Source organism: Spermophilus citellus, assembly GCF_964194105.1.
Source record: "Spermophilus citellus genome assembly, chromosome: 8".
Taxonomy (NCBI): Eukaryota; Metazoa; Chordata; class Mammalia; order Rodentia; family Sciuridae; genus Spermophilus; species Spermophilus citellus.
In genome coordinates this window covers 94701673-94715405 of record NC_138189.1, presented here as the reverse complement: position 1 = coordinate 94715405, position 13733 = coordinate 94701673, and the positions used below count along the sequence as shown (strand labels likewise).

Sequence of the window (13733 nt, the reverse complement as noted above, 5' to 3'; positions counted from 1 at the left end):
CTGACAGTCCAACTTAAGATGTGGAGCGGAGGGGGGAGAGAGAGGGGAGGGGAGCCTGCTATGTGTTACAGCATAGTCCATTTCCAGGGAATTCTTGAATTATTTAAATTACTGATAACCATTCCACATAGGAATGAGTAGTCTGCTATTCTCATTTCCAAGTCTGAAAGACTGAAGCATGAAAAGAAGACAGGTTGTCCCTTCCAGAACAGGACTGGTTCCTTTTTTGATTGGTTTTACAATTACCATTATTTAAAAAAAAAAAAAAACCCTCTGGTCTGTTAGAGGTTAAAATCTCTTTAACTACTTCATTTGAAAAGGAACTATAGTAATCAAACTAAGTAGGACAATCACTGAATGCCAAAGCAACAGATAAAAGGACATGGGAGAAATGGGTTTGTGGAGGTTACCTTTTCAAAAGCTCAAGTTCACTCACTTTCAAGTTCTGGCAACTGTGCATTAATTGAGCCCCGCCCCCATCTTATTATTGACTTTTCTAGAGTAACTGCAGGGATAAAGTTGAACTTAGGAAAAATGTCTTCTTTCAGTTGTCCCTGATAACATTTATAATGTTTGAAGCAAGAGGGGAATCAAACAATTAGTGTTCCCTCTGGTAGTGTCAGATGACAGTGACATAAGCAGAGCATTCTCTGGGGAACAGAATGATTAGGCCTGGCATGTGCCACCAGGCTTGCAAGGTGAGTCCCATCAAAAAGAACTTGAAATAGGGCTGGGGTTGTGGCTCAGTAGTAGAGCACTTGCCTAGCATGCGTGAGGCACTGGGTTCAATTCTCAGCACCAAATATAAATAAGTAAATAAAATAAAGGTCCATCAACAACTAATAAAAATAATTTAAAAAGATCTTGAAATAGAATTACATCACATATTTACATATTTTGCAATATACAGAGCTGCTATGATGTGACATGGAAATTCAGATCAAATGATAAGTAGGTATGTTTATAGATAAATGAGAGGGATATTGCATTACAAGGAGTAAGAAGATCAATAAAGGTGATAGGAGAGGACAGCAGTATTCCTATGAGCCCCTTTGATCCAGCCCTTCCTGATAAGTAACCAAGACAGCAACATAATGGGAGGTCAGAATCAAGAGAAGACTCCCTGGGCCTGCCCAGCTCACTCTCACCTGAAATTAGGAGACAACCCTTTCAAACCACAGTGAGACATAAAGGCTCAGACTTTCAATTCCATGAACATGAGCAGGTGCCAAGTCTTCTCCCACTACAAATACATAAATGATATATGTATATTGAAGATATATATATTGAAGATATATATATATATATATATATATATATATATATATATATATATATATATATATATATTGTACCAGGAATTAACCACTGATTCACATCCCTGGTCCTTTTTATTTTTTGTTTTAAGACAGGATTTCACTAAGTTGCTTAGGGCCTTTCAAAGTTGCTGAGGCTGGTCTCGAACCTGCTATCCTCCTCACTTGGTCTCTCTCCTGAGTCACTGGGATTACAGGTGAAGATATTTTTTAAGTACCTGATCATAGGTGTTCAAAGTCAAAGCAGTAGATTACTGCATGTGATACTTGTAGCCATAGGGGTTTGCATTTGGATATAGTCCTAAGGGAAGAGACTGACATTTTAATCCCTGTGCAGAGACAAGAGGCAGGGCCTTGGGCCCACATGAGGCGTGAAATACTTGTATAAAGCTGGCATTCTTAAATTATTACATAGGCCATGAAAGGGGGCCCAGATAGGAAACAAATCAAAAAAGCCTCCTAAAATAAAGAAAAATTTCAAGTCTATGCCAAATGTCAGTGTGGAGTCTGAATTTACCTTTATCACAAGACAAGAAATCCCCCACCAACTAATTAATTAAAAAAAAAAAGATTTAAGACTGAGATTTCTGGGGCTCGGGGAAAATCAAGTATAAACTATGCTCTGGAGAAACATCCTCACTCTTGGGTGTGGGAATCCCATTGGAAGATATTCTTGGCAGAGCGGGGCACTGTGGTGCATGTCTGTAATCCTAGTAGTTTGGGAGGCTGAGACAGGAGGAAGACAAGTTCAAAGCCAGCCTCAGCAAAAGCGAGGTGATAAGCAACTCAGTGAGACCCCACCTTTAAATAAAATTCAAAATAGGGCTAAGAAAGTGGTTCAGTGGTCAAGTGTACCTGAGATCAATCCCCAGTACCAAAATATATATTTTTTGACCAAAGATGATCTTATATTAAATATTTTATAATTATATTATTATATTTAATATTTTAATAAGCAAAGAAAGAAACAAAACACGAGAGCAGCATCTTATCCAACACACAATGAAAGTGGGCTGCAACATTAAGGAGAGTACCTGCAGAACAACTTGACAGACTCATGGAGTTTTAAAAAATAGTATATTTAAAAGACTAAAACACAAAAGAAAAATAAATGAATTTATTCATGTGAAAAAGAACTGAACAGAACTTTCAGAAATTAAAAATACAATTGAAATTGCAAATTGAATTTATAATTGAAATTACAAATCAATGCGTTTCTCAGAAAATAATGGTGATTGATGAGGAATTATCCCCATAATGAGAAAGCATACAAGTTGTTGTTGATGTTGTTGTTTTTGTTGTTGTTATTATTATTACTATTATTTTGGAGGTACAGGATACAAGAATTTATCTGCAAAACTATGGATAGAGACAGCCAGAAAACCCAACAGTTATCTGACTAGGTGGGAAAAGCTTCCAGCATTTCTAGTACTAAAAAAATAATTGCTTCATTAGGGTGAATACAATAAAATAACTCATTAGAAAAATGAATTAAAAAGATATTAAAATGCTGCTTTGAAGTATTTATTAGTAGCTTCAAACATTATAAAATTATCTTGATAAATGACTATAAACATTTCTCAATGCTCACTGTCAGTTTTTCATTTAATCTCATCTCAGGCCATTAACAAAAAGGCACATTGAGCAGCTCTCTGGAGTGGGCCTCCCAACTTCCATGGGTCTATGAATTCCCTGGCGATCTGACTAAAAGTCAGATTCTGGTTCCTAGGTGTGGAGGAGGCATAGACAGCATTTCTAGCCAGCTATATGACCTGGCTGCTGCTGTTTGGACTTCTCATGAGTATCAAGGGACCAACTAAAGAGTCTAACAATGTGCCTGCCTGCCTGCCCACCTGGTACATATGACTGGCAATAACCCAAAGATCAGCACAAGTTTCCTGGGGCCTCTCTCATAGGTGTGACCTACCTGAAAAGTATTGCTGCAACATGTTTAAGAGCAGGAGAGAAGATCATGGGACTAGAAATTGTATTTAAAGAAAATATTGAGGCCAGGCACAGTGGTGCATGCCTGTAGCCCCAGCTACTCAGAAAACTGAGGGAGCAGGATAAAAAGTTCAAGGTCAGCCTCAGCAACTTAGCAAGACCCTGTCTCAAAATTTAATCTTTTAAAAAAAAAAAAAAAGTCTAGAGATGCAGCTCAGTAGTAGAGTACCTGTGGGTTCAATCACGGGTAATATGAAAAAATAAACAAATGCCTGAGATTCGCACAGAGTTAAGCAGATGAGTGAGTATATGAAAGAAATTTTAAAAGTTCAAATAGAATGAGGATACACTTTTAAGACTTCTAGGAAGAACAAATAGATTTAGAACTGGAGAAAAACCATAATTCTTTACATTAAAGAAATATATCTAACCTTGAGGAAAAAAAAGACCCACATTTAAGAAATAAATCTACACCTGGACACTGTGGAAAAACTACAGAAAATCAAACAATTAGAAAATCTTAAAGGAAACAGAGAAAAGACAGATTTTAGATTATTAATAATAATAAAGATTTTGTTGGCAATAACAGTCCGGAAAGCAAAAGAATCTACATAAAATTAAGAGGAAATGACTTTCCATCTAGAATTTTACACCCAGCAAAAACATCATTCAGAATTGAGGATAAAATAGACATTTTCAGACAATAACTAAAAACATTTATTTCCCTGAGACATTGTGCTGCTCTGTTGTAAACACACACACACACACACACACACACACACACACACAGGATGTATTTTTGTAAGGAGGAAATTAAATCTAGAAGATGGACCTTCTAAGGCACAGATCAAACAAGGTACACTGTGTCACTTCTGCCATATACACTGGTCATAAAACAGGTCATAATGCCAGTTCATGTTCAAGGACAGGGGAAGTAAAATCTAGATTCCATTCCTTAATGAAGGCCATGCTGCAAAAAAGCTGTGGATAGAGGCTACTGTTGGGTTTGGGAACACAATCTACTCCAGTCAGGGTGTATGTCTGTGTGTGCAGTTTGAAATTGTGTGGTCAGGAACAGCCCACACAATTAGGAGACAGTGACATTTGTTCAAAGACCTGAAGAAAAAGGGCACACCTTAGAGATATTTGGGATCATGGCATTCCAGGCTGAAATAATTGTAAGTATGAAGACTATGATGGGGAGGACAAGCCTGGCTGACAGTAAGGAGTAGGACTGAAGTAGAGGGAATGAGAGGGAGGGGCCAGGTCACCTGGGGTTTAGAGCTACCTGGAAGAAAGGAGGGTAAAAGGGTAACTGATTGAGTTTCCTACTTATGGAAAACAGCTGTTTATAGACAAGGCCCCTCCCTAGTGGTGGCAACCAAAATAAGTCAAAAGCTTTTAAAAACCCCAAACTTCCCCACTCTTGAACAAAAATCCCTTTGTGATAAGTCTGTAAATAGTCCTGTTCACGAGCAATTCTATCAGATACAGTGTTCATAGAGAGGAGCACACACTTTTACAAAGGTTTGCCTCTACTACTTAAGCCCCGATATGTAGGAAAATATATATATGAGCAATTCCATATATATAACAATAGTATCTCTATATGTGTGTGTATATTCAGAGTGGATATGAAATGCCAATTATATTTGTTTATATACATATGATCATACATACATAATACATACATTCACATATATATATATATATATATGAGAATCTAATTACCATTTAGATACTCTGTAATCACCCATCTTACCAATTTTTGAAAACTTCAGCTTTCTTTTTCAGTTTTATATATGAAACAGTTATTGTTTTTAAGTTTTAAAATAGAATATTTTCCAGAAAGGCGATGTTCTCTGTTACAATGCATCAACTTTAAAGCATTTGTAGTATTTAAGTACATGTTCAGAACTAACTGTGTAGCATTTGGTTGCTTCCTTTCAGGGAAACTTTTAAAAGCAGAGTATATCCTGAGCAGTCTAATAAGCAACAATGGAGCAACAGGTACGTACTGTCACCTGTCACGTTTCCCCAGGACTCCTACCATCAGACCCTATCAGAATTCTAATTTAATAACAACTTAGTGACCTTAATGTTTGACCCCACAGGAGCTTAACCACTGAGGCACATTCCTAGCCTTTTTTTTTATTTTTTATTTTGAGACAGGATCTTACTGTTGTTTAAGGCCTCAATAAATCACTGAGACTGTCTTTAAACTTGGGATCCTTCGCCTCAGCCTTCAGAGTTGCTGGGATTACAAGCATGTACCACTGCACTTAGCCTATTTTTTACTACAGACAGCTTTCAGATCCCATCCATCCGCATCTCCTTTTGCCTCACACCAGAGAGGTTGAATTTTTTTAGAGGACTACTCATCCACACACCACAGCCTGACTTGTCCAAATCTTAGCTGTGTCACCAGTTCCTGAGGAGCCTTGCGATTTGGATGTAACATGTATGAATATTAACATTTTATATTCAAAATATATAATAATTATTCTTAGACAACACTGTCTCTCAAATCTGTGTCATAGTGCCCATGAAAGCTTCTGGGGAAATATGTTTATTTAGCCAGGCACTAGAGCACATGCCTGTAATCCCAGCAATTCGGGAGGCTGAGGCAGGAGGATCACAAATTCAAGACCAGCCTCAGCAACTTAGGGAAGCCCTAAAATAAAAAAATAAAAAGGGCTGGGGATGAAGCTCAATGACAAAGTGCCCAGGGATTCAATTCCTAGTACCAAAAAAAGAAAAGAAAACAGGTTTATTTGAGCAGGCCATTTTCTTAATAAACCCAGGAAATTTTTTTCCTTCTTGTATTTTAGGTACCTGGATATACAGAAATGAAAGTGATAAGATCCTGGTACAGTCAGTCTGTATACAGATCAGAGGACAAATTCTGCAAAAACTAGGTATGGCATTCCTCTCAAGGCTGATTTACAAAGTCTGGCTACAAGATTTTGCTTTGGAATTTTCGTATTATATATGGCTAAAATGTTGATCCCCACATCCCTGAGTTTACTCATTGAAAAGAGTATGACATTTCAATCTCAGGAGCTGAGCTGGTCATGGTAGCACGTGCCTGCAGTCCCAGCTCCTTGAGTGGCCGAAGCAGGAGGATCATCTGAGCCCTGGACAGCATAGCAGGACCCTCATCTAAAAAATAAACAAATAAATAATAATAATAATAATAATAAATTTTTTTAAAAAAATAAAAGAACCCACAAAGATCCTGGAAGTGTTAAGAATATTAAAAAAATAAAATATTTTTATTGATTTTATTAGAGAAATTTACAGTTGTATATTATAGCTGTTAATGACCAACTTCTTAGTATTATTCCTAGCCTCTGACTCAGTTCAGCAGACTTGGTATATATAGTTACACATCATCTCAAACCCTCTGTAACATCTTATTTGTTTGGTCTTTGGGGCAGTCATGAATTTTTTCAAGCAAAGTTTATGGACCCTAATTATATTTTAACATGCAATTTTAAAGTTAAAAATTTGAAAAAAAAATAAGAGAAGATAATAATTAGTATTATTGTAAGCCATGGAAAAACTATATGTAATATGTATGAATATTAACATGTTATATTCAAAATATATAATAATTTTATTGTTTCCTAAGTAAGAAAATGGGAAAGTTTTTTATATTAAATCAGCTGAAAAAAACACAAATTGTTGTGTCAACCTAATCTAGCCCTGAGTTTTCCCAACAGAACCTGAGGAATCTTCTTTCTGTAATAGTTTTCTAAGGTATCTTCTAACACCAGAGCACAGGTATGAGCTGCTTCTCCCTATTCCTCCTTTTTCTTTTTCAGGCATGTGGTATGAAGCAGCAGAGCTAATATGGGCCTCCATCGTAGGATATGTGACACTTCCTCAGCCAGATAAGAAGGTCCCTTGTCTCATGCTTCTTTTTCTAATTTCTCATATTTGTCTTCGGATGATTATGTCCTTATGGTGCAATTCATTTTCCATTTAGCGATTCCATCTGTGTTGTTTGTATTTATTCTATATGAGCACAAGACCAGAAAATTTAGTAACTTGCATCTGTGTCCTGCTCTGTCCTTGCTCACAGTGAGCTCTTGGCATATATTTAGTGTCTCTGTAATAATTTATAACCATCTATTTATTTCTCTCTCCTGGTCCATTCATCCGTTATTGTTCATTTAGCCTTGCCCAAGCTGCTTATATGTAAAATCATTCTTTGAGTTAAGAGGGCACAGACTTCAATGAATGGTTTATGTAGCATTTTTAAGCTCTCCTATTTTTGCTCTCCTATTTGATCTTTTCATTTTCTATAATTTGGGGGGAATATTCTCCTTATCTGAAGCCTCTGGTTATTTATTCCATTTCCCTGAGCTGGTCAGCAGTGTTGCTGCCTATGCTTTTACAACGTGGCTAGGATCTGATGGGAGATCCCTTTCTTGAGCCAATTATTCAGGCCAGCAGTATAAGCAAGTATGAATCATGTGAAACCCAACTAAAAATAATTGTGTTTACAATCAGTCCCTGTGTCTCAAGAGGTGATGGTCTTTCAAGCCCAGTGACATTCAGTTCAAAAGTACCTTCAAGGGCATAGTAATAATAATGATTATTATTAAAATAATAGTCAAAGGTTCATATGGAGGGATCATCGTGGTCTGTAAGCCATGAGATGAGAGCCGCCCTGAATTTTAAGTCTGATTTGTTTGTGATTTCTTTACAGGGCATTTCCACATCACTTGGAATCCTGGCAGACATCTTTGTTTCCATGAGCAGAAAAGATTATGAAAAGTTTAAAAACAATCCACAGATTAACTTGGTAATTATCATATGCCAAAAACATGGCTCAGACTGGCACCATCTAGGCATTGCCAATGTTATTCCTGGTGTTAAAGAGTTAAGCACTTTCTGAGGAGACTGGGGGTCAAGGAGCAGAGAATCTCCTCTTAGATTAACAGGAGAAGTCCTGGAGACAGGTCCAGTGGTGTCTTGTTCAGCTTTATTATCCTAGCACCTAGCATAGAATCAGGAAACACAAGGTACTAAACATTTTTTTAGTGAATGAATAGAATGAATATCCTTAAAGTGATTTTGAGTCCTATTTATTTCATTTCAAATTATCACAAAATTCCGTTTCTAAATTTGGGTCATCTTGATAATAAAGGGGTAAAAATTTTAAACCCATCACTATTCATTCAAATCAGTTCACCCATCAGTCATTTAGTCCAGGCTGTTATCATTAATAAATAATGATGACTAATATTTACATATCACTTGCAACTCAAAAAAAAAATGTGTATAGCCACATAAACCCTATGAGGTAGACAGAGCACAATGTATCATTCCCATTTTAGAGAGAAATAGACTGAGGTTCAGAAAAACTAAGTAACATCTGCAGTTTGCACAACCAGTAAGAGAAGGAGAACAGAGCCCGGGTCTCTGTCACCTGGAGCATTGGTGTTGACATTGAACTTCTCTCCAGGCAGCATTGAAATGAAGATTTTTTTTTTTACAATTGCCATTTCTACTAAATACCCAAAATGACTATTTAAAACTGCAAACTTCCTTCCCAATCCAGACCTCTGTAACCCCTTCTCTACTTGGTTTTCCTCCAGAACTCTTATTATCTCAGATACTAGGCATTTTATTTGCTTTTTGTGTTGACAAATCCCTCTTCCCAGTAGAAAGTAAACTCACAGCAGGCTCCCTGTTCTATACCTCCCTGAGTCTAGAACAGTACCTGGCCTGTGCAGTTATTCAATACATGTTTCTAGAATGAGTGAATGAATCCTCATTGCTGTGAAGGACTCTTTGCCAAGAACAATGCAAAATGCCTCAATTAACCTGACTACAAGATATAAAGAGTTCATGCAAATGAAGAACTGCCACCATTTTAAGGACATTTGATTCACTTACACAGGCAGGAACTGTAAGTATTGTCACATACTAGGCCCTCTCTGGAGTGGAGAGGTGGAATATGAAGAGTGTGTCGACCTGGGGGAAAGGACGATCGGCACCCTGGGGTCTTTAAATCCACTTACTCTTTCTTGGCGCTGTTCTAAAAGGTTTGTGATGAGAAGCAAGGGGCCCTCAGGATCCTAAAAGAAAAGCAAAGGGACTCCACCACCTGTTTTTGCTAATGGATGAATCATCACCCTCCACTTTGCCTCCCATGTTGTTGCAGGGCTTGCTCAAGGAGTTTGACCACCATTTGTTGTCGGCTGCGGAAGCCTGCAAACTGGCAGCTGCCTTCAGTGCCTACACACCCCTGTTCGTGCTCACAGCTGTGGTAAATAGAGTGCAGCCCCCCCCCCCGTTCCTTTCCTTAGGGTGCCCCCCTCTGCAACCAGTGGGAGGGAAAGGTGTAGGCTTAAAGTAAGCAGTATGCCTCATGATTGGCAGCTGTGATGAGACTTGCCATAGGAAAAAGTGCTCAGTTAGAGTGGCCACGTCCTGATGGGAGCTAAATTATTCAGCCCAAGCACAGAATGTTTTCTGTTCTAGAATAGTGGTTTCCAAGCCTGACAGCACATTAGACTCACCCAAGGAGGCTCTTCAAAATGCATACTCTTGGGCTCTATCTTAGGTCCATTAAATACAAATCTATGGGGTTGATATCCAGTGATCTTCCGCTTTGAAGTACAATTGGTCCTCCATGTCTGTGGGTCCCAAATCTACAGATTCAACCAACCTTGGATCAAAAATATTTATGGGAGCAAAAAGTTGAATCCATACTAAACACATGCAAACTTTTGTGTCCTTGCCATTATTCCTTAAATAATGCAGTACAGCAACTATTTACATAGCATTTACTTTGTATTAAGTATTGTAAGTGACATAGAGATGATTTAAAGTACGTGGGAGGATGTACATAGACTATGCAAATTCTATGTCATTTCATATAAGAGACTTGAGCAGGCACAGATATTGGTCTCCATATGGGGTCCTGAAACCAATCCGCCAATACGGAGGGATGACTCTTATTGCAAAGATGATTCTAATGCACAAATGGATTTGAAAACCTCTATTGTTTGGGCTATTGTTAAGTGAGTGATGTGTTAAAGCAACCTTACTGCATAGAGAAACTTATTATGTCCATATTCCATGTATAGATTGTTTGCTAAAACAGCAATGGCCATACTTCTGCCATCTTTAATCAAAAAAGTATCAGGGCTACAGTAGGAGGCCTTTAAAGCTAATTTCTTATCCCTTCATACCAGCTAATCCCTTACCTCCCAGTCTCTTCTTCTGATTCACCAAAAAGACATCGATCCTTAACTCAAAGTATGCATTTCCCTCAGAAGATGTGTGGCATCTGTTTATTGTCCCATAATATTTCAAATGATTATCTTCTAGGAGGGAAAAGTTTATCCTGATTTGCTTTCAGTTTGCAACTCAATATCTGACTCTATGTTTGTATTTTCCACAGAATATCCGTGGCACATGCTTATTATCATATACTAGTTCTAATGACTGTCCTCCAAGAATGAAAAACTTGTATCTGTGTGAAGCCAAAGAGGCCTTTGAGATCGGCCTTCTCACCAAGAGAGATGATCAGGTAGTTACTGGAAAACAGGAACTTCATAGCTTCATCAAAGCCGCCTTCGGTCTCACCACAGTGCACAGGAGACTCCATGGAGAGACGCACGCAGTCTGTGCCGCGAGTCAGCTCTGTAACGAAGCCATGAAGAAGCTGTACACTTTCAGTACTTCCTCCAGAAGTCAGGACAGAGAATCTCTGTCTCGAGAGATCATGTCTGTTATCAGCCAGGTGAAGGATCATTTACAGGTCCAAAGCTTCTCAAATTTAGATGACAGATCTTATGTCCCAGAGAGTTTCAAGTACGGATTGAGTAAACCTATCTTGCATGGACAAGTGGATTTCCATAAAATCCTTGAAACCTATTCACAGCACCATACCTCAGTGTGTGAGGTTTTTGAAAACATTTGTGGAAACAACAAAAATAAACTAAAAGACATAAAAACAGGAGTCTGTATCACTGCTTTAAAAACAGAAACAAAAACCACAGATACTATGACTGCTACTCAAGACAAACCACGCTCACAAAAAGGCAAGGGTCCAGAGATACTCAGAAGGGTAGGAAGGAGAAACTGGACCCATTCTGAGGCATTCCGAGTCTCCCTGGATCAAGATGTGGAGACTGAGACTGAGCCGCCTGACCACAGCAATGTGGGGGGAGATGTCTGCAACAAGTCTCTGAGCAACAGCCAGAGCTCCAGTACTTGGAGCAAGTTATCAGGGCTTAGTTCTTCTTCAAGCTGGGAGGAAGTGAATTATCCTATCGATGACAGATCAGCTAGAAAACAATCCAGCAAAGAAGAACATCTTGTGGACACCCAGTGTTCCACTGCCCCATCTGAGGAGCTGGAGAACGGCAGGGATCACAGAGCTGTGCGATCATTGTCTTCAGAGCTTCACAATGTTTCTCTCCAAATATCCCCAGATGACAGTTTAAAGCCTTCTCGGGGTCAACCACACAAACCCATGCCCTTAACAACCTTCTGTCCTCACAACACAACCAACATGTGCTTGGTCTCTGATGCAGGGCTATCAGAAGAAGCTCCAGAAGGTGTCCAGGAAGTCCAACATGCAGGACCTGGCAATACTTCTGCTCACTTCCAACCCTCATGTAGTTCTGCTTCTTGGTCTTCTGATTCGGGTAGGTTCAAGCACATGGCCACATGTCCTTCAATCCAAGGAGAAGAAAACTTTGAAATAATTGATGATTTTCCAGAAACCAACTGTGATGTCGAAGACAGACATGGGGAAGAAAAGGGAAAAGAACTCAATGAGAAATATGTGGGCCCCGTATTTAAAGAGAGCTTCTTCTGGGTAGACCCAGAAGGAGAAACAGAGGAAAGCACAAAAGATGTGCCTTTAGACTGTCGTGTAGTCGTGGGCAGTTCTCAGGGCCACAGTTCCATGTTGGCATGTAGCTCTTTCACTTATCAGTCTGTTCAACATCCTGACTCAGAAAAGGTGGGTGGTGGCTCAGTCAGGAAGCAGGGCATTGACCCTGACGCCCCAACAGAGGATGAGGAGGGCCACCTCTTTGACAGCACAGATGTCTGCTCCTCAGGTGGACATGACTGTCCTAGATCATGCACCATGGGACAGCCACCTGGTCAGAAGACTGAGACCCCCAGTTCCTCTGTTAACAGTAACATTCCCTTTCCTGTGCTCAGCGAGGATGGTGCTACCACAGAAGAAGGAAATGAACCCGGACACATGCTAAACTGCAGCCAGAGCTCCAGCTCATCCCTTTCATGGTGGTTGAAGTCACCTACATTTTCCAGTGGTTCTTCTGAGGGGGAAAGCTTATGGTCTTCTCTGAATTCCAGTGGAAGTTCTTCTTCTGTCTCATCGCTAGGAAAAATGAGGAAAGAAGTCCTTGAGGCTCGTACCCTGCAGCCTGATGACCTGGACAAACTCTTGGCAGGAGTGAGGCATGATTGGCTGTTTCAGAGACTGGAAAATACAGGCGTTTTTAAGCCCAGTCAGCTCCAACGAGCTCACAGTAAGTGCAGCCTTTTCAGTCTATACAGATGCTGGAATCCTCTACTTCTGGAGCCCTCTGAAAATCTTGTTGTATAGACCCCTTAAAGCTCATGACAGGGCTGAGTTGTGGCTCAGTGGTAGAGCACTTGCCTAACACATGTGAGGCGCTGGGTTCCATCCTCGGCACCACATAAAAATAAACAAAGGTATTGTGTTCATCTACAACTGAAAAATATTAAAAAAAAAAAAAAAAAGCTCATGACAAATGTTTTATTCTTTGTTGTACTTTGTGAGTTCCACAGAGAAATGTAAACTGCAGGGGCCTCCCTCACCCTTTGTGTGACAGACCTTAATGGTGACCAAGAATAGAGATTTGCTCAAGCTTACTTCACATGCTTGAGGCTATAAGGACATGGGAGGCAGAAAGGGAGGCAGGAATTTCAGAGGCCTTAACACAGCTATCATCAGGACTTAAAACTGCTCTGGACAGTCAATCATTCATTCAGCATCTGTCTCCTCTTTTACTTCTCTTTACCAACTAGCTGACTTCTATTTTTCCTTATTCAAATTCAAGAAAAAGGAGACTGAGGCAGGAGGATCTTGAGTTCAAAGCCAGCCTCAGCAACTTAGCGAGGTCCTAAGTAACTTAGTAAGAGCCTGTCTCAAAATTAAAAGGGCTGGAGAGAGATGTCTCAGTGCTTAAGCACCCTTGGATTCAATCCCTGATACTTTAAAAAAAAAATCAAGGAGAAGAGTCTTAGTTAAATATCATCTTTCTTGTGGACAGAGATTTTCACACTTGTCCATCTAAGCATTTTCTTACCAGCCAAAGAATTGATTATGTGCCCTTTTCTCTTAGTCTCTTTGGGCTTCTATAATAAAAACTGTAAACAAAGGAGATTATAAACAACAGAATTTTATTTCTCATAGTTCTGGATCCTTGGGAATTCCCAGTGTCC

General features: G+C 39.3%; 1 protein-coding gene across 1 annotated transcript in view; it reads left to right on the top strand.

Moving 5' to 3' along the window:
* The window catches only part of ALPK1 (alpha kinase 1), a 132457-nt gene that overhangs the window by 108580 nt on the left and 10144 nt on the right, over nucleotides 1-13733 (top strand). Inside the window, exons 6-11 of the mRNA XM_081303400.1 lie at nucleotides 5211-5270; nucleotides 6092-6178; nucleotides 7088-7164; nucleotides 7978-8073; nucleotides 9439-9543; nucleotides 10684-12793. Coding sequence (XP_081159526.1) covers nucleotides 5211-5270; nucleotides 6092-6178; nucleotides 7088-7164; nucleotides 7978-8073; nucleotides 9439-9543; nucleotides 10684-12793 — 2535 coding nt within the window. The remainder of the gene's footprint in view (nucleotides 1-5210; nucleotides 5271-6091; nucleotides 6179-7087; nucleotides 7165-7977; nucleotides 8074-9438; nucleotides 9544-10683; nucleotides 12794-13733) is intronic.